General features: G+C 38.8%; 2 protein-coding genes across 6 annotated transcripts in view; one reads left to right on the top strand and one right to left on the bottom strand.

Annotated features, from left to right (window-relative positions):
* ELF1 (E74 like ETS transcription factor 1) overlaps positions 1-457 on the bottom strand; it is an 84,660-nt gene extending 84,203 nt beyond the window's left edge. For 2 of the 3 annotated variants that reach the window (XM_032680773.1, XM_032680777.1), the window contains exon 1: positions 320-457. The gene's annotated coding sequence lies outside the window, so the exon portion shown is untranslated. The remainder of the gene's footprint in view (positions 1-319) is intronic. The other variant, XM_032680771.1, reaches the window with a different exon arrangement.
* WBP4 (WW domain binding protein 4) lies at positions 404-23,592 on the top strand. 3 transcript variants are annotated; one of them, XM_032680783.1, is made up of 10 exons: positions 404-579; positions 6,119-6,191; positions 7,674-7,736; positions 7,832-7,955; positions 8,774-8,959; positions 9,807-9,862; positions 12,703-12,769; positions 14,711-14,853; positions 15,876-16,110; positions 18,469-23,592. In XM_032680783.1, coding segments are annotated over exons 1-10 (1,158 nt in total). In that variant the 5' UTR covers positions 404-577; the 3' UTR covers positions 18,678-23,592. The 3 variants fall into 3 exon arrangements, with proteins under 3 accessions (XP_032536674.1, XP_032536672.1, XP_032536671.1); XM_032680781.1 differs by having other exon boundaries at positions 15,876-16,113; XM_032680780.1 differs by having other exon boundaries at positions 15,876-16,117; positions 18,470-23,592.
* The last annotated feature ends 304 nt before the right edge of the window (positions 23,593-23,896 follow it).

Below are 23,896 nucleotides of genomic sequence, written 5' to 3'. Positions count from 1 at the left end.
CCGATACACGCGCCGCCGAACTCCCAGAAAGTTGGCAGGGACGTCCTGCGGGACGAGGTTCCGCCGGCCGCCACACAAGGGCGCGCACCGTCGCCCGGCCGGGGCCCGCCGCCTCCCAAGCCCCTCCGCACCCCATCACCGCCCCTCTGCTCCCCACACCTCCCATCTCCCGCGGGCACGGCGGGGCAGGGACAGCGCGGTACGGGACGCTGCCTCTGGCGGGGCTCGAACCCATGGCCCGCGGTGGCTCTCTCCCCGCCGCGGGGGAAGGGGCAGAGCCTCCCCGTCCCCCCGAGCGCGGGACTCGAGCGGCACTCACCGAGCGGCGGCAGCTCCCGCTCCCTATCCGAGCGGCTCCCGCTGAGCGTTCGCCGCTCCAGGGGTGAGGGAGGAGGAGCGGGCGAGGGCAGGAGGTGGGGAAAGGCGGGGGAGGAGAGCGCGGGTTGAGCCTTCCCGGCTCCCGTCGCTGCGCTCCCTCCCTCTCCCGGCGCCGCCCATCCCGCCCCGGCGGGCGCAGGGGAGCCGAGGGGAGAGGAGCGGAGCGGAGCGGACGGGCAGCGCTGCCTGGAGAGCGGCGATGTGAGTGCCGGGGCTGGGAGGGAGCGGGCACAGCCCCTCGCCCTGCGTGCCGGGGCCGGGCCAGGCCGGGCCGGGCCCCCGCAGGCCGTGTGGGGGCCAGGGGTGGCGGGGCTGTGGCGGTGCCCCGGCTGCGGCCCGCGACCCCCACCCCGCTGAGAGAGGGGTTTCCTCGTCGCTCAGGTGCCTCTGCTCCCGGCCGTCCTCCCTCCGTCTTCGGGTTGTTTGTTTATTTGTTTTTGCTGCGCTTTGCTCCCCTTATCTCCCTGGCACACGGCGGGCAGCGGCGCCTCCCACCGGCGGGGGACTCGACGGCCCGCAGAGCTGGGCGGGCTGCGGGGAAGGGGGTCTGCGTTCTCCTGGACCCCACTCCGTCCCCTTGCAGTCCCCCGTCCTCCTCCTCCTCCTGTCTCCGCCTCCCCTGCCCCGCTCCCTTCTACCTGACCCCCCATTCTCCCCTGCACCTCTTCCCCCTGCACTCCCCTTCCTTCCCCTCTTTCCGTCCTCCTGCAACCCCTCTCCCTCACCCCTTCTCCCCCAGGTCCCCCCTCCACCCTTCAGGCTCCTTTGACGTCTCTGGTCCAGGGTGAATCGCGCGGAAGAAAAGCCTCTGTACCTTGGTTTTACCTGGCCATCGCTACCTCCTTTAAGACTTTGATTAGGAAATTTTTGTTAGTACCTGAGCAAATGTGGGGGGGTAGAAATCCAGGTTGAGGTCTTTTGTTAGGTGCGAATGGCACATGAATGGCATTTGCTCGTTTCTGTTACTTTTCAGGATATCCTAACTTCCCTGCTAAAAAAAAAAAAAAATCTTAAACTGGTCAAAAATTTCTTCAGAGGTCTTTCTCTGGGGCCATATTTGATGGTGAGCTGTGTGAGGCTGTCTTGCAGACTGGTACTATGTACAGCAGTGTTCTTAATTTTAGGTATTGCTAAAATTATATCTGAACAGTTTCTTGACCCATTTTATGTTGCTGGTTTTTTCTCTCTTCTAATTCTTATCAAATTCTTCCTGACATAGCCCATATCTTTCTTCTGCATCTACAGCAGCAGACCTCTGGTCTCAGTAGATATCCCTGACTTCAGATATTTAACTTTTAAAGGCTGACTGAGGCAGTTTGCTTTTAGGTTCCCTGTATAAGGAAGAAACATGCGCCTAAGGAGTTTGCTTCTCAAGTGCCTCTTTAGGATGGAAAGAGCAATATTTTGGAGATTACAGTTTCTGTCATTGAATTGGAAAACTAAGATGATGCTAATCTCTCTATTTGGACAACTGAAGTTATGGGACATGATCTAGAGAACTGGATTTCCATACGTGCAGAAGGCTGCCTTCCCTGATAGCCTTGTGCATTCTTGTATATTATTAAAAATATTTTTAGCATTTGAAGTAGTTGAGTCACCATCCCTGGAGATATTTAAAAGACATGTAAATATGTCACTTAGGGACATGGCTTAGTGATGGATTTGGCAGTGTTAAGGGTTGGACTCTATGATCTTTGAGGTCTTTTCCAATTTAGAGAAGAGGTCTGGTAAAGCAGATTCGTGAAAATTATCTTCAGTGCCAATACAGGTCAGACTTAGCACCTTCTGCAAACTCTGCTCTCCATGGGATATTGTGATTTGTATGTAGTTCAGAGGGGGCTAACACAGTAATAAAAAGAAGCAGCCACTTGGGTTGTAAATTAGAATTTACAGAAGGTCTACAAACAATATAATTGATTTGAGAGCGAAAAGAACAAAGCCATATAGAGAACTGCCATGTTTCATGTGGATGAAGCTCCCATCCAGTACTACTCTCTCAGAGCCCACATACAGACATATATTCTGTGTCCACATATGTGGGCTCTGACATATGTGGACATATACATGATCTATGAGAAAGCCAAAAAGCTAAGGTTAGGTAAAGGACAGTCCTGTGTATTCACAGTGTCAGGGATGCTGTTTTCTTTAGTCCTTATTTTTAAATACCATTTTTAAAAAACAGAAATTAAGGGTACATATCTAAGAAGAGATTTTAAGGTAGGAGTAGTGCACTGTGAGTGAATGGAGTTGCTGTGAATTATTTGAGAGTGTGAGCCATGGCACTGGGACCTACTTCACAAGAAAACCTTTTTGCCCTTCTTTCCTGCCAATCTTACTACTGCCTTTTTAGATCTCAACGGTACTGGGATATAGGAATTGGAATTAGCTGCTCTGGAATGGCTTCCCATGTGGAGGAGGGTCTATTGTGAAATACATGTAATTGTTTTCTTTTTCTTTTGTTCTTTCTACTTCTTTCAATTACAGAAGTATTACGTTTCTTTAGACAGACATAGCATTCCCAAATAGTATTCAGAAATAGTAACAGATTCTGTGTCCTTTTGGGTGGCTGTTTTAGAGCAGCCACAATATCTACTGTGAGTTACTATCTTTGTGTTGTCAAAAACTTGAGTCTTACTTACTTCACACACCTATACTCAAGATGATACATGCAGCAGCTGTTCAGTGCTCAAACCTGCAGAAAGCTGTAAGATGTTAACTTCCTTTAAAGTCTTCAGAGGTTGTAGATACTCAAACCAAAAAAAGAGTGCTGAGCCTATATATTAGGGGTTTTTACCCCCTGAAGGCTTATAATTTGGACAAATAGATCCCTGATACAAACTCCCCTGCATCCCTGCCAGATTTCAGGTCTGTTTTAGAACAGAACCGTTCAAAGCAAATGCTTCCAGATTTTGTTTGCACAGCCAAATTCTTTTTTATTGTGTTCAGAACCACCTAAACCAGTTCTCTCTCCTCCTTCTCCCCTTAATTTCAGTATGTGATAGGAACAAAATCCTCCAGCCCAGTTTCCAGGTAAAGTTTGGCAAAGCTGTCTCAGCTGAAGATAGCTACTTTATGAGGGTTTCTTAAGCCTCTGTATATAAGGCCTGCTGTTTGCACCACCTGTTTAAACATGAATAATATAGTAGCTTGTGAGGAGAAGAAGGTAGACAGTTTGGGGCCCTGGACTCTGGTACTGCTGGCATTACTCTGCAGGTTACACTGTTGACAGAACCTGTCCCCTTGATGTGCTCCCAAACGTGGTTCCCACACTGGAGTGTCCCAGTCACTGCAGCGTGGGCTGCATGATCCGCATGGCTCAAGAAATGAATTAGGCACAGTAAAAATACCCGAGTTTCCGTGTTTTCTCTCTGAGTTTCATCATTTTCATGTCTTTTGGAATGGCAAATTGGGCAGGTGCTGTTAGTTAGTATAGGATTTCCAATTCTGGATGGAAGTTTACAGCAGTTTGTCCAGAAGTTGCCCGGTACCCATCTGTGTCGGTGCTTGCTCTTTTTTCTAGTGGTGTGAACTCAAGTGAAAAACCTTTAAGAGAATTACATAGTATATAAGATTTCTCATGCCCATAAGTCACAGAATTGAGACTGTAAGTTACACAATTAATTTGAAATGCAGAATTTAAAGTTCCTAGGATATCTGGTTTTCTGCACAGAGTACCATTTACATTTATTTTGTATGTAACAATAGAAGATGAAGACAAAAGGCTTCTGTGTTCAAGATGTGGATTTGTACTGAATGCATAGGTGTGCCCTCAAGTTCTCCAGCATGATTACTCTATGTGCAGCTACAGTGGTTTGCAACAGATGTGATGTCCAGTAGCATTTAGGAAAAAAATCAGTGAAAAATATAGCTGTGAAAATATAGCTTGCCAAACTCTCAGGTGTTGACCTGTGGTGGGTGCAGCTGTACAGTCTTAATTTTAGCACTTACACTTGATTCTGTTAAAGAGAAAGAGCCTCCTGTGTTAGGTTAAACTTAGAAGTAGGCAGAGATTCTTGCATATCCAAGACATTCAGTGTGGCTTTTTTCCAGTTTATGTGTTTTATATCAGAATTGTTCCATTGCTGTAGAAAGGTTAACCCTGCCTTTAGCTGGAAATTTATTATAAATGATGTTGAAGGATTTAGAGACAATTTAAGAGTTATAGCTCAAACAGGAAAAAGGATCTCAAGGTATTTTGAGCTCTGAATTTTTCCCTTCCACTCATCTGGTTTTTCAGCCAGAGCATTTGATTTCTCAGGCTTTGCCCCTGGTACACTTTTTTGTAACTCACAGAAAAAGCCTTTGAATTAAATGTGGGACTAAGTAATCACACAATTTTAAAATACACCATTTAGGGATGACCAGATTTCTGTTTAAATTCGGGAAAGCCCAGCTACTGCTTTCTAGATTTCCAAAAAATTGCTTGAAAAGCTGCACATTGCTAACACAGTATTGCTTACAGGTTGGTACATTTTTGCAGAGTATATCCTTTGCACTTACACTTTTAAATAATTGTAGCCTCATGGTAATTGTACTTTTACATTGAGCACTGGTAGGAGAGCGTATTTTGATACCTGCTTAAATTTTAGGAATTGGGTCAATCAGGTCTGTTTCTGTAATTAAAGATCTGATTGCAGGTATCATGAGGATTGAGGGTGCTGTTGTTGTGTGTGGAAAAAGTTTTGGTTTCATTGAATGAGAATGTATTTTCCTTGGACTTTGTGCATTGATCTTCAGACAGAAGACAAAGATGAATTTTTTTGGGCTGACCTTTTTTAATGTTGTCAGTGTAATCTTGAATTGTTTGGTTTTTTTTTATTTTGTCCCTCATTCTTTCTCTTTTTAACTTAAAAAATGTAGAAGTCTGTTGCTCAATTGTGTACTGTTGAATCAATGCATTGCATCTGTTGCTGCAAGCCTATGAGAAATAGAATTGTTTCTGCACAAGTCTTATCTGGCATTATAAAGTGGTTTTTGATGAAGAAACAGCCATTGGAGCGATTGTTTATTCTGTTGTTAAATACTTTTATATACTAGCTTTTGAACTCTGAAGTTTTCCTCAAGTTTCCTCACTTATCTAATTGCATGGTTCAAGAATAGTTGCATTTTTACACTGAAACATCCAAACAATTTACTGCCATGTCTGTGACCCCGCAAGTCAGAATCTGGTCTAGGATTCATTCCGCAGTGTCCAGAGCTGCACCTTTGTGTTGCTGAGTTCATTGTGTACAGTTTCAAAAGCAGGATTCAGCATTAAATCTGAAGTTTCGCTTAGAAACATCTACTGATACATTTTTATGGGAAAGAGTGCAAGTTGCACTTTTATGACTGTTCTATGTTCAATTGGGGTATCTAGAGCCGCTTTTTTATCTCTGACTTGCTTTGTCTTATATTTCTGATTCTTAAAGCAGCACCTCCATTGTAAAAATTTTGCAGTCTTTAGGGGTCAGATGGGCGAAATCCTAATACTGAACTGTGCTTTATGGGACACAGTAGTCAATATAGCTACTCTTGCTGGCTCTCCAGACTTTGCTAAACAAAAAAAACCCCAAACAACCAAAGAAAAAACCCGAAACAACCAAACAAAAAAAAACAAGCAAAAAACCCTCCACCTCTTAGCATTCAATCACCCAAAGAAGACTAAATTTAGTTTCTGAAGATGTAGATATATAGATATATATGAAAACCTGTGGCTTTGGTTATTGTTTCAGATTAAAGATCTTTTTTTTTCTTTCCCCAGGGCCGATTACTGGAAATCTCAGCCAAAAAAATTCTGCGATTACTGCAAGTGCTGGATAGCAGACAACAGACCTGTACGATGGTCTACCATACTATGTCAATTATTTTGAATTACTAGGAATTTGAATTACAGACTTTTAACGTCACTTTTTGATACTAGTCTATTGATGCATGAAATTTGTTTTTAAAAAGTGTCTTTGTAATACTTGTGATCCTTAAAATATACTGCATGGGAGCCAGATACCTGCATACAAGATGGTGTGTGCTGTTCTACTTGGCAGTACAGATAATAACTGAAATATCTGACCCTGCTTTTTCTTTGAGTTCTGTAACTTAACATTTGATCTATCTTGAAACTTTGTCTGCTCCTGTTCCTCACTTTCATGTGCAAGAAGAAAGCAAAACCTGGCATTTGTACTGTTTCTATGTGGTAGGCATGGTACAGCCAGCAGTCTTGAGCATTTAAAGCAGGTTTCTTTCATTTCACACAGCCCACGGAAATATTACAGGTGTTTCTGACTTGTAGATGTCTTTTGCAGACTACTAGACCCATTGGTTTCTTACTTAGAAATAAGTTTTGCGTTCCTGATTGGATGCCAGGAGTACTCTTAGAGCTGAGCTTCATCTGGCTTACAGTAAGATACCTCAATTAATTAGCTCACAAGAACTGCAGGTATCTTCTTGGAGTCAGTGAAGAGAACTACATGTAAAGGGAGAGATATGAGTACCTTGTAAAGTCTGTCTTCAAATGAGTTATCCCTGAATGTGCATCCTCTGCACATCAGTTCATGCAGAGGAAAGAAAGAAATTCTAGGGTTACTAGGTCAGGTTTAGGCACCTAACATATGAACACCTGAATGAGCTCAGACATTTTTTTCTGAGAACCACAGGAGGACTTCCACTGTTGTGCCCATAGGGAGCTTCTGAACTCCTTCCAGCTCCTACTGGCTTGTCTTCCTGGCAGCTTTTTGGCTTGCGGACTGTTCTGTTGTCCTTAGTTACCCAACTCCCCCACTTTGCCTTTTCTTTTTCTCTCTCTCTTTCTCAGATATGTGGACCTGCAGTTCGAGTTCATGAGATATTTGTGGAGTTAACATTATCTAATTAAGGGTGGTAGCTAATATTTGGAACACTAATTAACCCATATGGTTTTTAAAAGTTTGCATGAGAACAGGATAAAAAAAAAATTAACGACACTTGGAAGTGTCATCACTTGGAAGGATAGCATGAAGAGGGAGCCCGGGTTCCCTGTTACTTGTCTCTAATATGTTGCTGAACAGTATTATTTGAAAAAAATTTAAATCTTATAAATACACTGAGATTCTGTGATACCATCCTGGAGTGTTACTGATTTTTCATTATTTCTATGTTGAGTGTTTCTCAGTGTTCCTGTGTTCCACCCATTTCATAGCTTTAGTTTTGCTGTAAGTGTTCTCAGAACAGGTTACATTTAGGTTTGTTCAACTAAACTTAGTCTAATTAAATTTTAAGTAACTAAAATTATTTTTAAATTGTATAATACATATAATTTTTCTTGGTTTTTTCTCACTTTGAAGAGCATTGATTTTCATGAAAGAGGAAAGAATCATAAAGAAAATGTGGCAAAAAGAATTAGTGAGGTAACTCAAATATCTTAATTGCACAAATGCTTATTTTTACTCTCTTATCATATTTGTTTAATTTATTCTCTTGGGGGTTTTCTGTTTTGTTTTAGATTAAAAAGAAAAGCTTGGAAAAGGCAAAAGAAGAAGAAAACATGTCAAAAGAATTTGCGGCAATGGAGGAGGCTGCAATGAAAGCATATCAAGAGGATATGAAAAGGCTTGGAATTAAGCCAGGTAGTTCACATAGCTGCCAAAAGATAAAAGGCAGAATTGAAAGAATATTGAATAGGAAAGTTTTGTCTTAAATTGGGTTTAGGAACATGAGAGGAGGCCTCCAGGACTGTGTTTGCTCATCAATAATAAAAAAAAAAAGAGTAGTCTAGAATTTGCAAGTAGTAGAAGTGGCAGCCCAGAATGTTTTCAGCTGTGGTATCCTCTGATCCGTGGAACAATCAAATTCCGAGTAGAAAAATTAAACAATGTGATAACAAAAAAAGAAATAGGCTGTAGTTGGTGCTTTGAATGACCAGTGCAGCTTCCCTTGATTAACTTTATGTTTCACTTTTGCCAGTTGGAGACAAAAGTTCCTATGCGTAGGAGAAGACTGGGTTCCCACTTGTGTCTGACAGTGGAGATGAGAATCTCCTACTCAGCTTGCAGTTCAGCAAGTACCTTTAAAGGTTCTGTCCCTGTGAAGACATACTATCCTCTAAAAAAAAGTTTGTAGTTTCAGGCTGCTGTACCAGCTGTCTTTCTCATAACGCTTTTAGTTTGGTTTTTGTTGTTTGGTTCGAGCTAATTGATCCAAATGGTTTTTGTTATTCATCTTTTTAAATCTGGACTTTTTTATGACACTATGGAAGTGCTACAGTGTAAGATTCTTTGAATATAGTCTTTTAAGAATGCTTGCTAAGAGTATAATATTGATGACTGTCACACATTAGTGAAAATACTCATAAGAACAAAACTTCCTATTTTCTGTTGTGCAAGTGACTAATATTTAAGTGCAGATTATTACTCTTTTTTATAAGGGCAGTGTTGTTTTCTTTAAGATGCTGTAGGTCCCAGTTCAACACCAAGTAAAACACAGAGTAACACAGTGGAAACTAAAGGAAAGAAAGAAAAGAAAGAGAAAAAGGAAAAGAAAGAAAAGAAAAAGAAGACAACTGAAACGAAGCAGTGGGTGCAAGGACTGTCTCCAGAAGGCTATACATATTACTACAACACAAAAACTGGAGGTAAAAGGAAATGCAGATATAGTTACTGGATCTAAGTGAGAAATGACTACCTGCATTTCTTTACTCTTCTACTCTTTCAGTAGTAAGTAAGCTGATTATTAAAATGTGAACGATTTGATGGAGTTTTGATATTTAACATTCAAGACTTAGGCATCCAGAATTTCGGAGTAGTTTTGCTGTTGATTAATAATAGAAGAATGCAGTAATTCCACAGTTTCTGGAAATGTTTAGCCTGTCAGAGGTTAAGTATACAAAAGATAGCTGTGTTCTTCCTAAACAAGTTTTCTGATCAGGAATGTGAAATAAACCAATTCTTTCTTTCCAAATTTACAGGCTTTATCTAACTGACTTTTCTTGAAGAACTGTGTATTGTGATCTACTTTAGAGCATAAAAGCCACCCTCTTTTATGATTAACCAGAATGTTACAAACTGTTTCTTATAAATCTAAGGATTGGCACTAGTATTTACTGTAGTCTTTCCTCATACAAGATAACATCCAAAAGGTAAAATCTTGTGTGTTTGGTTTCTTCTGGCCTAACACTTAAAAAAGGCCAAACAAACCCCCCACCTTTTTTTTTTAACTGAATTTCCAGTATCTGTGTATCAGCCATATAGAGTCTGAAGGGTCGCTAATTCCAGTAAAGCCAGGTGTAATTATGATACTTTGATTTATTTTTCATACAATAGTTTTATCAAGGATTATTCATATTCCAGTGAGGTGTATCTATATTATTTGTTTATATATGTGCACACATCAGTGTTATATCTTTTAGATCTCGTTTTATTAAAGATTGTTAAACATAAACAGGATTGAATGATGGGTGAAATGTGCCTTTGTTTTTTCAGAATCACAGTGGGAGAAACCTAAAGGATTCCAAGGCAACTCTCAAAACTCACAAACGGTAATCAAATACTATTATTCATACTTTTCTTTGTCCTTGTAAACACTTAACAGAAATAATCTAAGCAATCTGCAAGTCTTTTGATTGCAGAAAATAAATTGTTTGCCCTTTATAAACTTAAGAAAACATAGAATCATTTATGATAAACTGAAATTTTACTGCACAAATCTTATTTGGCTAATTTGTCTATCAAGGGAGGAGTAATGATAATAGTGGTTGGGTTCTTGCAGAATATGCTTTTTCTTATGCTTCAGCCCATAAAATTGAAAGCTTTGGGGAAATTCTGAATAAATTCTGTTGAACCTTTTGTGAACAAAATGTAATTTAAAAAATCTTACATATTTGAAATAGTTAAACCTCCTTTATCTTAAGAAACATTGAGATTGCATTGGCAGGTAGTTAAAAAAAAGAGTGCCTATTTTTTGTGTTTACTTTAGAATACAGTTATGTAATAATTTCTGGTTTTCCTTGGTTTATTATGATCATGGAACCTATGTACAAGCAATTATTTAACATATTGAGAAATTTAGCATGTTACTCTGTTTTCCTTGTTTGAGGCACAGGGAAACTTGCAGAATAGTCCAAAGACAGAAAGACTATTATTAATGGGCTTTCCCCTGATACTTATCACTCCAGGATTTTTGTGCTTTGCAGCATTAAAACCAGGATTTTTCCAGATCTCCTGTTATGTGATGTAATGTTTCTCATTTTCAAGATAGGTGTCATATATACACTATGATTTAACGTAAGTTTTTTTTGGTTTGCCAGTATTGGATTTTACATTAGCGTTCAGAAAAAACTGGTGTTTTCAGAGTGCTTAACATTCTCTAGCTCTATATTGTCCCATCACATGCTGCTCTGGCTTTCTGATTCCCTTATCCTGTGGTTTTGCACCACTTGTTAATCAGCACTTCAACTTTATCTTTTCAGTCAAGGCATAGCATTGCAGTATTTATAAGCCAATCTTACTGTAGCCTTCCACAGAAGGAGGCGGTCCTGAAGCTAATCTTGTATGGTCTTTGGTGCATATTTACCCTGACAGTGAACTAGTTCAGGGAGTGAAGGCATCAGAGTTTAGGTTAGTGCTTTGTAGGCTTATTTCCTTGCCATTGGCTATCTGGTTAATCAGAGAAATGCCAGTGTGGGGAGAGCAGACTGGGGGGAAAAGGCACTCCCTTCTTGGCAACAGATTGAAGTTAGCTCAGCTATATCATAAACACACACCTTCAGCCTTGGATATCTCTCTAATACCACATGGCTGTATTTTGCCATTCCTTCCTCACCCTGCTCGGTGACTTTGTGCTGTCTTGAGTTATTTTCGCTACAGCTAAAAACAAGCGTTTGATTGCTCCCTTATTTAGTCTGAGCTAAACATATTGGGAATGCTCCAGATCTCTAACAAGGACTCACTGCCCAGAAGTTAAAGGGCATGCTTGCAATATGCCATGCAAGTGAGATTCAGGAGCCCTCCTGGTTTTACAGCACATTACATTGCTGCTCAGACTTTGTAAGAGGTGGGAAGAACAGAATGATGAAGGGGCATGTTGAAGACTACCTATAACCAGTTAGATTGACATCGTGCTTGTTAGCATTCGTGTCATAGGATACTCAGTGTGCCTAGTGTCAAATATTTGCTGAAAACCTCCAGGCGCCAGGTTTAAAATGATCAGGATCTAACACTTAACAAAAAGGATAGGTTGTACTTAAGACTGCTTTTTTGATCCACTTTCTACTTACATAAAAGAAACATTCCTTTTGCTTCTTTTCTTGAAATGAGCACACTGAAACTTTTGAGGGCAAAACCTTGAAGAAACTTGCTTACTGAAGGCTTTTTTGCTTTTACTTGCTCTAAACCTACTGGTACTTTTTTTTTTTTTGTTTACAGAGTGGGTGCAAGAAGCTTAACTTCTGATTTTGTTGTGTTTAAAAAAAAAACAAAACAACAAGTTTTATTAAGAGTATTAAGCAAATGTAGAGATATGCGTGTGCAAAACATAGATGTTATTAATGCCAAAATAAGGTATGGTGAAGCAGCACAGATATTCTGCCCAACACAGGGGAGCGGGCAGTATTAGTACTTAAGGAGCAGTGAAGTAGTTGTATGTGCTAATGTAGCTAAAAATCGGGTTCTAAAGCAAGATTTTAGGTCATGGTTAATGACTGATCATCTAGCTGTAGCTAATTCTGAAAAAAAAAATTACATGTTCACAAAGATACGCCAGCAAGTTCTGCCACATTTCATATGTATTTATAAATCAGTAGGGAAAAACAGTCCATTGTTGAAATCAGTGCTTTACGAAAGAAGTAAAATCATTGGTGTGCATTCATACAAAGTTTGATTCTATATTTGTGGTGAAAATCTATTTTGGGATGCATTTCTGTTTGTTTATTTAATTTGTGATAGTATTTATTGGTATTGGGGTTTTTTTTAACCCTAAGACCTGAGTCTTCTAGAGAATTTTTTCATCAGTCTCTAGTAAAGACAATAACACAAATAGGAAATTACAACCTCAGGGGTGAATACTTTGGAAAATAAAGAAAACATGTAAAATAATAGTCTATATAATAATTTGAACTTTATGGCAACATTTACTATAGAGGCTCATACAGATTATCCACTGTTTGAAAAATAATTGTTTATGTGCACTTGCAATATTTTAAGTCGTGGAATTCAGTCTCATTTGAGTCAAAGGGAATATGTTCTAACAACATTAGGGGTTCAAGCTTTAAACCAGTAAAATAACCACAGACAAAAAATACTCAGGAGTTGAATAATCTTACAAGTGATGCTTTGGCTGATCCTGAAAACTTTTTCATTAGCTCCTGTATCTTTTTCCTAGGGAGCAGAGTGGGTAGAAGGTGTCACTGAAGATGGTCATACCTATTACTATAACACACAAACTGGAGGTAAGGAGAGAACTCTGTTAAGCTCTGTTTCAGGAGAGAGGGTTTTCAGAGAAGCTTTTTGTTTTGCAAATTAACTGCATTTTAAGGCCATTACTAAGTTTTGTATTTTTTAAGCTGAAGTCTTAGTTGAAATGTACTTGTTGCTTAAGTCACTGCTGGCTTTACAGCTGTATTGTCAGTGTATATAAATTCAAGCTTCGTAGGGTTTTTTAGACTTCAGCTTGTAACTTTAAGCATTCTTCTTTTCTATATGTATATTGAAATTAGAGTTAGGAAACTGGAAAGGGGATTTTGTTTTCACGAGTATGTAGGACTAAATAAGAATCTCCTAAACTTTTCATCTTGCTGACATAGCATTGATAAGAGAGTCCAGAATCTTACCTCCCACTTCTTTTCCCCTTTTTTTTCCCTACATGGGAACTTTGTGGTGACTCCCTCAGAATGTTTACTAAATCTGTTTGAATCATTTTAAGGTCAATGAGGCCTCTCTGGAGAGGAAGTGATTTTTGTGCTGGCTATGAGTTTTTCTACTGCTGTTGGGTATGAAGTGGCATTCCTCATGATACCAAGAACAGAAAAAAAAACCCAACCAAAACCTTTCACTTTTTAAATCAGTCACTCCCCTGCCCCAATGATTTGTGGTTTCTTCTTTGGAAAGGGGGTGTTGCTTATCTAAGTTCAGATGCATTTTATGCATTTGGGTGTATTGTTTTTTTAAGTTCTTCAGAGACATATGACACTTGTGAATAATGTGTTTATAGTCATTGCATTTAGTAAAATTTTGGCTTGTGAGGTTTCAAATTGATCCCTTACTTTTATATAGCTGTAAATGTCTTGGAAATGTTTGAGAATAACCTGTCAATTCTGCTAAGAGTAATCCCATCCTCTGAAGACAGGACCAATTTTTAACTGATGTAAATAGTCATAATTGTCTCATCTTAGACATGTAACTTAGGAGACTGATATCTCTAGACTTAGTGCTGTGAGTCGTGCTTTGGGAGGCTGTACTTTACTCCACTGTATGTGGCACCTAAGAAAGTGAACTTTCTCATTTACTAATCTAAAGCCAGATGACAGCAGTATCATTAAATGACTGTGCTGTTCATGCAAAGTTCTTCACTGCCAGTTTTTTACACCTTTACTTCTTCAGGATACATCTAGACGCTTGCCTGTTAAATGTTGTTTGCAGTTAAGGATTTCCTTGGAAATGGATAAAATAATTGGAAAAGTAGTAGTTTTGTTACATCTGAAAACTTATATAAAATTATAAGTGGAAAGTTGGCCTACTTTCGCCTTATTCTTACTAAAACCAGTTTTAAGACCACTGAATCAACTTCTATTTAAATATTTCCTTTTGATGTATTTACTGGAATACTACCTTTAAATTGAAAATGAGGATATGTATGTACATATCCCATACATACTTTCATGTATTTTCAGATTGATGTTTGTGTTTCCTTGACAGCTTTTCATTAGAGACTTAACGTTACCAAGCAAAGGAGCACACGGAAGGGGTTTATCGTGCTGGAGACCTGAGGCTTGCAGTTATCATTCTTTACTTTATCCTGTCTTTGTAATCAGTGAACAACTCAGATCAAATAGGCACATCTAGAGGGTAATTAATTCATTGGTCCTGTGTAGGGATGAGAGCGACCACAGTCTTGCAGACCACGGTTCACCGTGTGTTTGAGCTAATTAAAACAAGCTTTATCAACAGTGAACTCAGCTGTCATGACTGTATCTCTGCTGGGAAATGAAATGTTATCTTTCTAATTATGTTTATTAAAACCAACATACCCAACAAAGGCAAAACCCTCATGCTAAGTTATTTGCTGTATTTTTGAATAAGGCAACACTGCTTCTAAAAGGTAATGTTGTCAAAGCAATGAGAGATCAAAATTAGAAGCATAAATAATCTGGTTGTTCAAATGTCTTGGACAGTATCCACATGGGAGAAACCGGATGGTTTTGTTTCATCTTCAAATGAGAAGAGTCGATGTGACAAGCATTCCGAAGAAACAGCATCTGAATCAGACTCAGAAGACAGTGAAAATGAAGCAAAGAGTTCAGAAACAAACTCCAAGGTAATTTTTCTTCAGATTTATTTTATATACATCATCTTATACTAAAAAATTATTGCTGTATCTTTTATCTCTTGTGATAGGCTGTACTCATTGAAATGAGATTAAACCGTATGACTGAAAGTAGAATTTTGCACTTCTTTAAAGAGTAAAATGAATCTTTGTTCAACTGTTTGGCTCATTAGTGGCACTGTTCCAGGATAGAAAGCATGTTCTTTCCTTCATCTCACCAGAAGTACCTTGAATTCTGCAAGATATGTGATGTTCTCTGAGAAAGGTCACTGTCATCTCTCTGAGATAATCCACAAAATAGTTTGGATTTCAGTATGAGAATGACTTCAACCCTTCATTGGTAAATGTGACTGCCAATGGACTCCAGGGAATGCTTTGGACCAAAAATGGCATGGTTGTAGTTTCCTTATTAAATTGAGAAAAAGCATTGACACCACATAGTACAACATCTATATCAATTAAATATTTAAAATGTAAATGTAAAACTTTAGATAAAAGTGTGTAATTACGGCTTTGGTTGGGTCAAATTGTTTTTCTGAACAGAGACAATTTAAATATAAAATGCATTCATAGGCAGATGTTAATTCTAAAATATGCATTTTTGTATCACTGTGCATCATTATAAACTGCTATGAGGTATTAGCAATGAAGTGCGTGTATCTGCATGTACATAAAGCTGCATGTGAATTTTTTTCCTCATTTTTTTATTTTAAGACACCCTAAGCTTTGTTTTTAAGTAAGTTTGAATTGGCTATGCCTTGCTAACTTCAGCCTTGGTAGATGGGATTTTCCAGCTTGAACTTCTTGTAACATTTAAGAATTGTTTTTCAACTTTATGTAGTGAAAGCTCAAGAAGAAAAATTTGCAAATTATATTACAATATGAACTTGTTTCAAGTTACTCTTGGTTGAAAACTATGAATAGTAGATAATACTAAATAAAAGATGTAAAATAAAGATACATTATGTTTTTATTTAGGCATTTTTGCTTAAGGTGGGTTTTTTCCTCTTTAGAGGAAAGGAGATAATGGTGAAGAATCAGAGGAAGGGAAGAAATCTCCTAAAGCTAAAAAGTTAAGTCCATATGGGAAATGGCGAGAAGTTAGGTCAGAAGAAACTGGAGATAAAGAGGAGAGTACATCAGCTTCCCAAGAAACCTCTAATGATGGATCTAACACGACCAACCCTTATGGAAAATGGAAAGCACTTAAGGAAGTAGGAGAAGAACAAGAAAAAGAAGAAGAAGAAGAAGAAGGGTGAGTATCTTTTTTACCTTGGTTATTGTCATAATGTTGTTTTCAAGAGCTGAAGCTTTTTCTTCTGAATTCTGGAAGCATTAGCACAGCAGTAATTGGAATACAATTCTTTCTACCATGATTATTTTAAGTAATAGCTCTCCATTGCATATATCGGTGTTTTGGTTTTAGTGTAGAATTTTACTGTAAGTACCGAGTAAATTAAAGTGATTTAAGAGTTCTAGTCATGCATCATTTTTTCAGAGGCTGCGTATCAAATGTTTAAATGTTGTTACTCTAAGCTTAACATCATCTCCTTCATAAATCTGGTTCAGCTTCCTCAGGCACTCTATTGACTGCTTTTTGAACTGCTTCCAGCCTTGGAACAGTAGAGGCAGCTTTCTTGGGGCCTCCAGCTTTCAGGCTAAATTCCGTTTCTTTTTCATGGGTAACTAGTTGGGCAGACTTCACCTGGAGTTTGAGATCTATCTTGATTTTCTAGGACCACCAGCAACTTTATGTTGATCGTAGTGGGTTAGCACTGCTTTGAATTCCTTCCTTATGGGATCAGTAGTTGCTGATATAATGAGTGTGCTTTTTTAGACTCCAAACAGTTTTTACCTAACACTGGTATGTTTGTCTGGGCTACTGCCACAAGCAGTGGATCATTTCTCACTTTGTGGTATTGTACTAACTTTTAACTGTTTGCTTGAAGGACACAGCCTAGAGGACACTTCACATTTTCTATCTTACTTTCACCCAGTATTGCAGTAAAAGACTTCTGGTTCAACTATTTCTTGTTCCCTTTTTTCTCTCATTTCAAAACAAAGTTAACCAAAAACAAAACAAAATCCACTACAGCCTTTTCTACCGTCACAATGACTAAGTCCTGAAGACTATTAAAATGGGGTGGGAAACACTTTCTCTAATGATTTTATTTGGGAGATGAAAGATGAAATATGTCTAACGTAGTTATGCCAGTTTTAAATCGGGAAGCTGCCTCTCCCTCTCTCTCTCTCCCTCCCCCATGCCTGAGCAGATGTTTTTATGATGTGCATCTGATCAGGAGGGTTGTTTTTGTTTTACTGCATAGTGCCTGAGGTAGCTTTGTTTGTTTGTTTGTTTGTTTGTTTGGGGTTTGTTTTTGTTTTTTATAGCGAAGCATGCTGTCTTTTATTGTCATTTTCTTGTGGCTCCCTCTAGGAGTCTGGAGAAAATACGTTTTGGAGAATGAAAACAGTCTTCTTCCTTATGCTTACTCCATTCTCCACATAACACCTGTGTTGGATCGGCTAGCTGCTCCTTGACTTCTGAGCTGAAAAATTCTTTTGGGGTTTTGGAAAGCACTGTCTAGTAAAAAGTGCTTTCAGCTACTGAATGTTATAGATGAGTCTCTGCATGAGCATGCAGGCTTGAGATAAACACATGTCAATGAGACAAATGCAGTTCATTATTTAATTTAAATTGAGTCTAGGCACAGTGACAACCACTTTCAGGAGGTTTATATTTTCAGGATATGGCAGCACTTGCATTTTCTTGACGTACTTGACTTGCAACCATTCTCGTGGCTCTTCTTTGGGTGCTCGAGCTGATCCATGTCTTCCTTGAAGGAAGGACTTGAAACTAAGTATATACATGAGCTGACATCAGACTAACACTTGGTAGTACCAAGAGTATTCTTGCATGGATTGGCCAATGTGTATCTCTTTGCATCAGTGTTGTGCTGGTGTGATTCCTGACGGACTTGTGATTTAGGTAACTTTCTGTGAAATGTTTTGTTCTTCTCTACCATATATTTGTGCCACAGGTTATCTGTGTGGAACACAGTGTTTTGCTGTTGACCACTTAAAACCAATTGGTCATTTTTAGTTGATGTTTTTAGTTTGTTCATATCACTGTTAGCTGTGATCCTGGCCTCCAAAGCCACCTCTCCCAACTTGGGGTCACTGGCTGATTTGGTAAGCTTGTCCTCTCTTCTGTCGTGCAGTCCCTTGAGGATGGACACTTGAGCAGAACTACTCCATGGTATTTTGGCGGAGAACCACTGCTAATTACTCACTGACTACTGTCTGTCAATATTCTTGTATTTACAGACATGCAGCCCTGTTATCTTTTGCGGGACTGTTTACATGATGAGTACTTTGTCCATGGTCTAAGCTCAGCACAGAACCAGGTTTCAGTTTGTTACTTTTTATGGCAACCCACACAGAAGAAACAAAGAACATGGATTTTTTTCTTGATGCCTGTCATGATGCTGACTAGAAGACTGCATCTAGCTGAAAGCTGCTTTGACAAATAAAAATAGCTGTTACGGTCTGCAGTACACCATGTTGTAACTTGTTAACCCTTTTATGTTTTCCTCTCTCCTCCCAGTGAAAAAGTGGACCTGGAACTTCCAAGTACAGAGAGTGACAATGTAGCACTCCCAGTGTTAGAGGTTCCAGAAGAGGAAACAGTGATATTTAAAGAGAAGACAGTCACCTCCCTTGGAGACCTGACAGAAGGGGTGCCAACATTTAAAAAGAGAAAATTTGAAAATGGAAAATCTAGAAACTTAAGACAAAGACTAAGTGATCAGTAGTACTTAACAAATCATTTTAGATTCTGTTTAAGCTACAGTGAATCAAAAGTTTAATATTTTAAACAGGCTTTTATAAAGAAAATGTTGGATAGAAATTGAGGATTTGTAGGTATTAAAACATATGTGAGTTATTTTATTTTGATGTGATTGGTTTTGGAATGGAAGTTTGTGTTGTGTTACTTATGCAATATTGTAAATACATGTACTTTTTATTTTAACCATGCCACCTAAGTTCTATTTGCTCTGTGTATGCTGTTTTAAATATGTTGCATAACATATTTTACTTCTTTTCTAAGTATGTGCGAATGTAGAAATGTTTAATATGGGGAAAATGAAGCAGATCTTTTATTTTTACAGAGGAACTGGATCAATAGCATGTACTAGAGAGCAAAATCATCCCCCAAGATTGTTTATGTGGAGTAGTTTCCCCACTAATGAATAAAAATATTGTGCTTACTAACCTTTGGTCAATCGCTTGCCGAAGAGTAGGTGGTGAGACTGCCAACATTTCAAACTGATCATTTGAAAGCTGTTTTTAGAGGAGTTAGTCACATCAGTGCCACCCATTCCAAATGATGTTCTGAAAAATTATTTCTGTATGTGCATGATAGATGCATTAAACCTCTGCAGAAGATTTAAACCTGATGAATCTTAACTTGTAGTAACAGCACCAGAGCCCTGTTGGAGTAGACATTTTTTCTTGTTGTATTTTGCTTTATTGTTGTCTACTTCAGCTGTTGCTTATAATATTTTCTTTTTTTGGTCTTGCTTTCTTTTTGTCTCTTTCCCAGGAAAAAAAGTGCTTGCCTGATATTTTAATGAAAAAATACTCTAGAGACTTGGCCCTGCTCTAGCATACAGGACCCTTTTTGAGGTGAATGTGTTTTGTCTGCTGATAAGAAGAGTGTGTTGCATAGTTGCAGTGTTCGATAAGCTGAGAGGGACTAAGTACACTGAAGCTTGATCATTTTCAGTACCACAGGAGAGGAAAACAAAAGATCAGTAGATCTGATGGCTGTACTGTCCAAGATGACTTGGACATTTTCTTAAGGCTTGTAGAGTTGATTTCTTCACTTGGTGGCATTGATCTGCATTTAGCATCATCAAGATTCATTGCCTGTGTTACAATACAGCTGCACTTATTGCTTCTCTAGCAATGAAACAGTGGACCATAAAGGTTCAAATAATGAATCAATTAAAAACTATGTCTCTATTCCTAAAGCTCACAGTGTTTTGTTCAGGAAAGTCTCAGTCAAAAAGAGGTGCAGTTAAGACTGTTGTCAAGAGTCCAGCAAAATAGAGTTGGTAACTACTGAGCTTGAATTGCTTTGAGAAAACAACTGTTAATCTTTTGGATCAGTGGAGAAAGGAGTGCAAGACAGGAAATCTGATTTATTGTGTATTACAATGGAGGTGAAGTCTTTTTTTCTATTATGTGACATTTGCTTTATGTGTAGAAGAGAATTAAGTATTATATTTAATCCTGTGTGTTTTCTTGGCTTCATCAGGGTTGTGGGGTTTTTTTCTGATGTTTATTCTGATAAATTTGAAGGTTTCCTGTAAAATCTGGCCCTGGATTGTCATTTAGAGATGCAGGACGTGCTGGATGCTTTCACAGTCATAGTTCAGGAATATACAACATGCACTCCACATGAAAGACCTCTCATGCAAGGCGAGAACAGAAGCGTCTTTCCTGCCAAGGAGAGGTTGTCAGGTTTCTTAATCAAATTTTTCAGGTTTTGTTCTTATTTGAATGCTACTCTGGCAGCTAGGAGCCTGCTCTAACTTAGTCTCCTTATGTTTGTGACCAGTTTACACTCTTCCTCCTAATTCACACAAGTACTGTCCTTGAGCTAAGTAGCTTTTCTTCAACTTGAATCCATCAGATCTGCTCTCTTGGAAATCACAAAAAGCGTCCTTGTGTGACAGGACCTTCAGTGCTCCACCAGCACTTCTCTTCATCCATTCCAGCCTGAGTCTGCCTAGACTAGATCTGCCTAGGTGATTTTGCTTGGGCTAGTTTGCCTAGAATAAGGCCACACATGATGTCACTAATACTTCCTTAGCATATTGGAAGTAACTCTGGATATGTCCCTAAACCACATTTGCCTTTCACATGACCACATCACACTGTCTGCCACGGGTGCCCTGTGACTTAACAGTACAACCAGCTCTCTCTACTCCTTTGCCATTGCCAGCTGATGAATTAACAGCTGGTCATGCTCTCCTTTCAAGCACAATTTTTTTTTGTACTGCTGTAGTCATCCTCCTTCTGTTACTCCAGGCCTAAGATATATACATTTCATTATGATTTCTGAAAAATTATTTTATTGTTTATTAGTACAGTTTTATCCAGTAGCATAGCATTTTTTTTTTGGTAGGCTCCACTTTTAATATCCTCTGAGGAGGGCATCTTTCCTCTTGTTATGAGGTTTCCAAAATATGAACGTCTTTCCTTTAAAATGTTTTGACACATTGAAGTCACAGGCAGGGATTTAAGATACCTGTAACTACATCCCTTGAGTAGATGTTTAAAAACATCTGAAAATGAGTGTTCAAAACTTTTGTTCTTGTGGAGCTGCTGTTAGTTGTAATATGAACCAAAGGTCTTTGTACTGTGTTAAATAGACAAACCAAAACATTAGGAAAAGAGATTAAAAGATTTCTTTGCTCACTGCTAGTAAAGTTAGTTTAAATACCTTATGCTTGGTTTTGCTGATGTGACTTTTAAAGCTTGTGTTTCACAAAGAAATACAGATACAGCCCTTTGCTCTCTACTACCTCTGAAAGTCAGAGACTAGTTTATTCCTAACTGTAAATTATAAAAAAGGCCAGTTGATTTAAATTCGATATAGGCAAAGCCACTGTTTAATTTTGCTGCATGCTGTCATTCAATTTTCCTTATTGTGTATCTAAGCCAAATATTTTTCTGTTCTACACAAAAATACTGTCTTGTCTGAGATTTAAGGCAGACACTGCTTTTCTAAGACATCTGGTTTTTCACAGATCTCTCTCCCTTCTGTGCTATCTCCCTGCAAAGTCTTCTGCTTTTGAAATTTGCTGTACGAATTCTCTAGGTATTACTACAGTTACGCTCCTCATCTGCTAATCCTTCCTTGGGCTGCACTGGCTTTTGACAAAGGAATGTTACTGTTTCAGATGAGTGTTTTCTTTTCTGACTAATCCATTTTCTATCCTATAGCATGTTTTTATCTGCTTGCCTGGTTTTATTGCAAGCTCGAGTGAGGACTACATCCTTGGTTTTACAGGCTGCCATAGATATCATTAGCAGTATGAGAAGGAGAGTCAAAGAGAAAGGGAGTCATTGCAATTTCTGATGATGATTTCTGTTGTGTAGTTTAGAGCAAGTCAATTCACTGCTCTGTATTTTTCTTCCTTTGCCTAATATTTTCACCTGCCTTGTTTGTTTAGAAAGACAGCTTCACAGTACAGGACATTTTGTGCATGTTTTTACAGCAGGTCCTCTCTAAAGTTGGTGATGCTTTTAGAAGCAAACATACTGCATATACGGAAAACAGAAAAATTATTTTATTGTGCATTTGCTATGCCAGGAGCTGTGCGGAGACCTGCTCAGTTTTACCCGTGTTATAGAATAATCCTTGTTCCTATTTAGACTAAGACAAATTTTAACCCTTCACCTGGGGATTGGTAGACTGAAATCCAGACTTCCCCACTAGGGTGAAGTTTCGTTTGACCATCATAGATAAAGTCTGTGCTGCAGCATCAGCCAGTCCCGATATTGAGATTTAGAAGGTGGGAGGGCTGGTCATGACATGGATGTGAGTTAAATTCACTAATCTGTGCATGTATAAAACCATTTCTCCTTTTTTTTTTTCTCCCCTGAAAGAGATTTTATTTCAGTGCAAATTTTGGCATCTCAGAAAGGGAGTAAAAAACTATTTCACGCTGCTTGGTTTCCTTGATTTGCTTTTTGAGTTGTGCCTCCCTTTTTTAGTAGTACTTTTCTTATTATTGCTGTCTTCCTTGAATCATCTTCTTCCAGTATTCTCAGATACACAAATCTCTGTGTGGCTGCTGTGCCATGTTTCTGGCATCCACCTTCACCTCATCCCCTGCTCTGCTGAGGTCTTCAGAAAGCTTTGCGTTCCTAGGTAGGCCAAGGTGTCTCCAGGTCCCAGCTCCTGCCAACCACTTCTGCTGCCTGTTTGCACTGTGCCCTGAAGAACTACAACCATGTCTATTTCCACACAACACAAACTATTTCAAGACTGACTACATGTGCTCTTTTGATTTCCTTGATAATTCATTTTTCTGAGACAGATTCCACTCCATTCCTCCTATGGGGTTTGCAGCCCTAAAATCCTTCTACTTGTTGGTACAAAAGCTGCCTATACCTTCTGCTATGAGCTGCAGCAACCCTTGGGTTCTGTTTTGTCAGCCGTACCTCTTCAGTCTCTATCTACCTCTTTAGTCACCTTACCTTCTACCTGCTAAATTATTTAACTTAGAAATTGTGTTAACCATTTGTGTGATTAACAGGTTTAGCTTTGTGAAATGTTTCAGGGTAGAGCTTGAATAAAATTTTCTGTACAAAGCAAGAAATGTTGCAAATAATAATCTCAAAAAGGCTAAATTTGCCCAAGAGGATTCCCAGAGAGCGTCAGCAAAAGTGGGTTTGATTTTACATGTAAAACCAGAAACAGTCTATGTTAAAAACCAGAAGAGAGCATTGTACAGACACGGGATGATGAGAGTGGATTTTAATGGCTTGTGTGGGGTGACTGAAGAGTGCTTGTTTTAGTTTATAAGTAACATCTGCAAAGTTAAACAGCTGGTTTATCTTCAACTGCTTCTCAGTTGCAATTACAAAATATTGCAAGCTCTTGATGTGGAGTTTATATGAAAATACAGAATAAAGCTTTCGTTTGAACAATCTGCATTACTACTGTTCATCTGTTCAGGGGGGTTAGGACAACCTGGAAGATTTATGGGTGCATATTCTGGTAAAAGTGGGGCCTGAGGCAAATATGAACTATATAGATATATAAAAACTATATAAAATATATAATAAAAATATGGAAATGCTTCTTAAAAGAAATACTTTTTGGTCACCAACATGGTGTCTGGGTGCCTTCCTGTAGCACATTAAGTGGTTACTGCAAATTTGTTTATTCTGTGCACCAACTATGAGTAATAAAAGGCCTGGGTTAAAATTGTTATTTAAAAAATTATTTGTA

This window comes from Chiroxiphia lanceolata, chromosome 2, assembly GCF_009829145.1.
Source record: "Chiroxiphia lanceolata isolate bChiLan1 chromosome 2, bChiLan1.pri, whole genome shotgun sequence".
Classification (NCBI taxonomy): domain Eukaryota; kingdom Metazoa; phylum Chordata; class Aves; order Passeriformes; family Pipridae; genus Chiroxiphia; species Chiroxiphia lanceolata.
The sequence above is the reverse complement of the archived record's forward strand: the minus strand, read 5'-3'. Positions and strand labels throughout refer to the sequence as shown.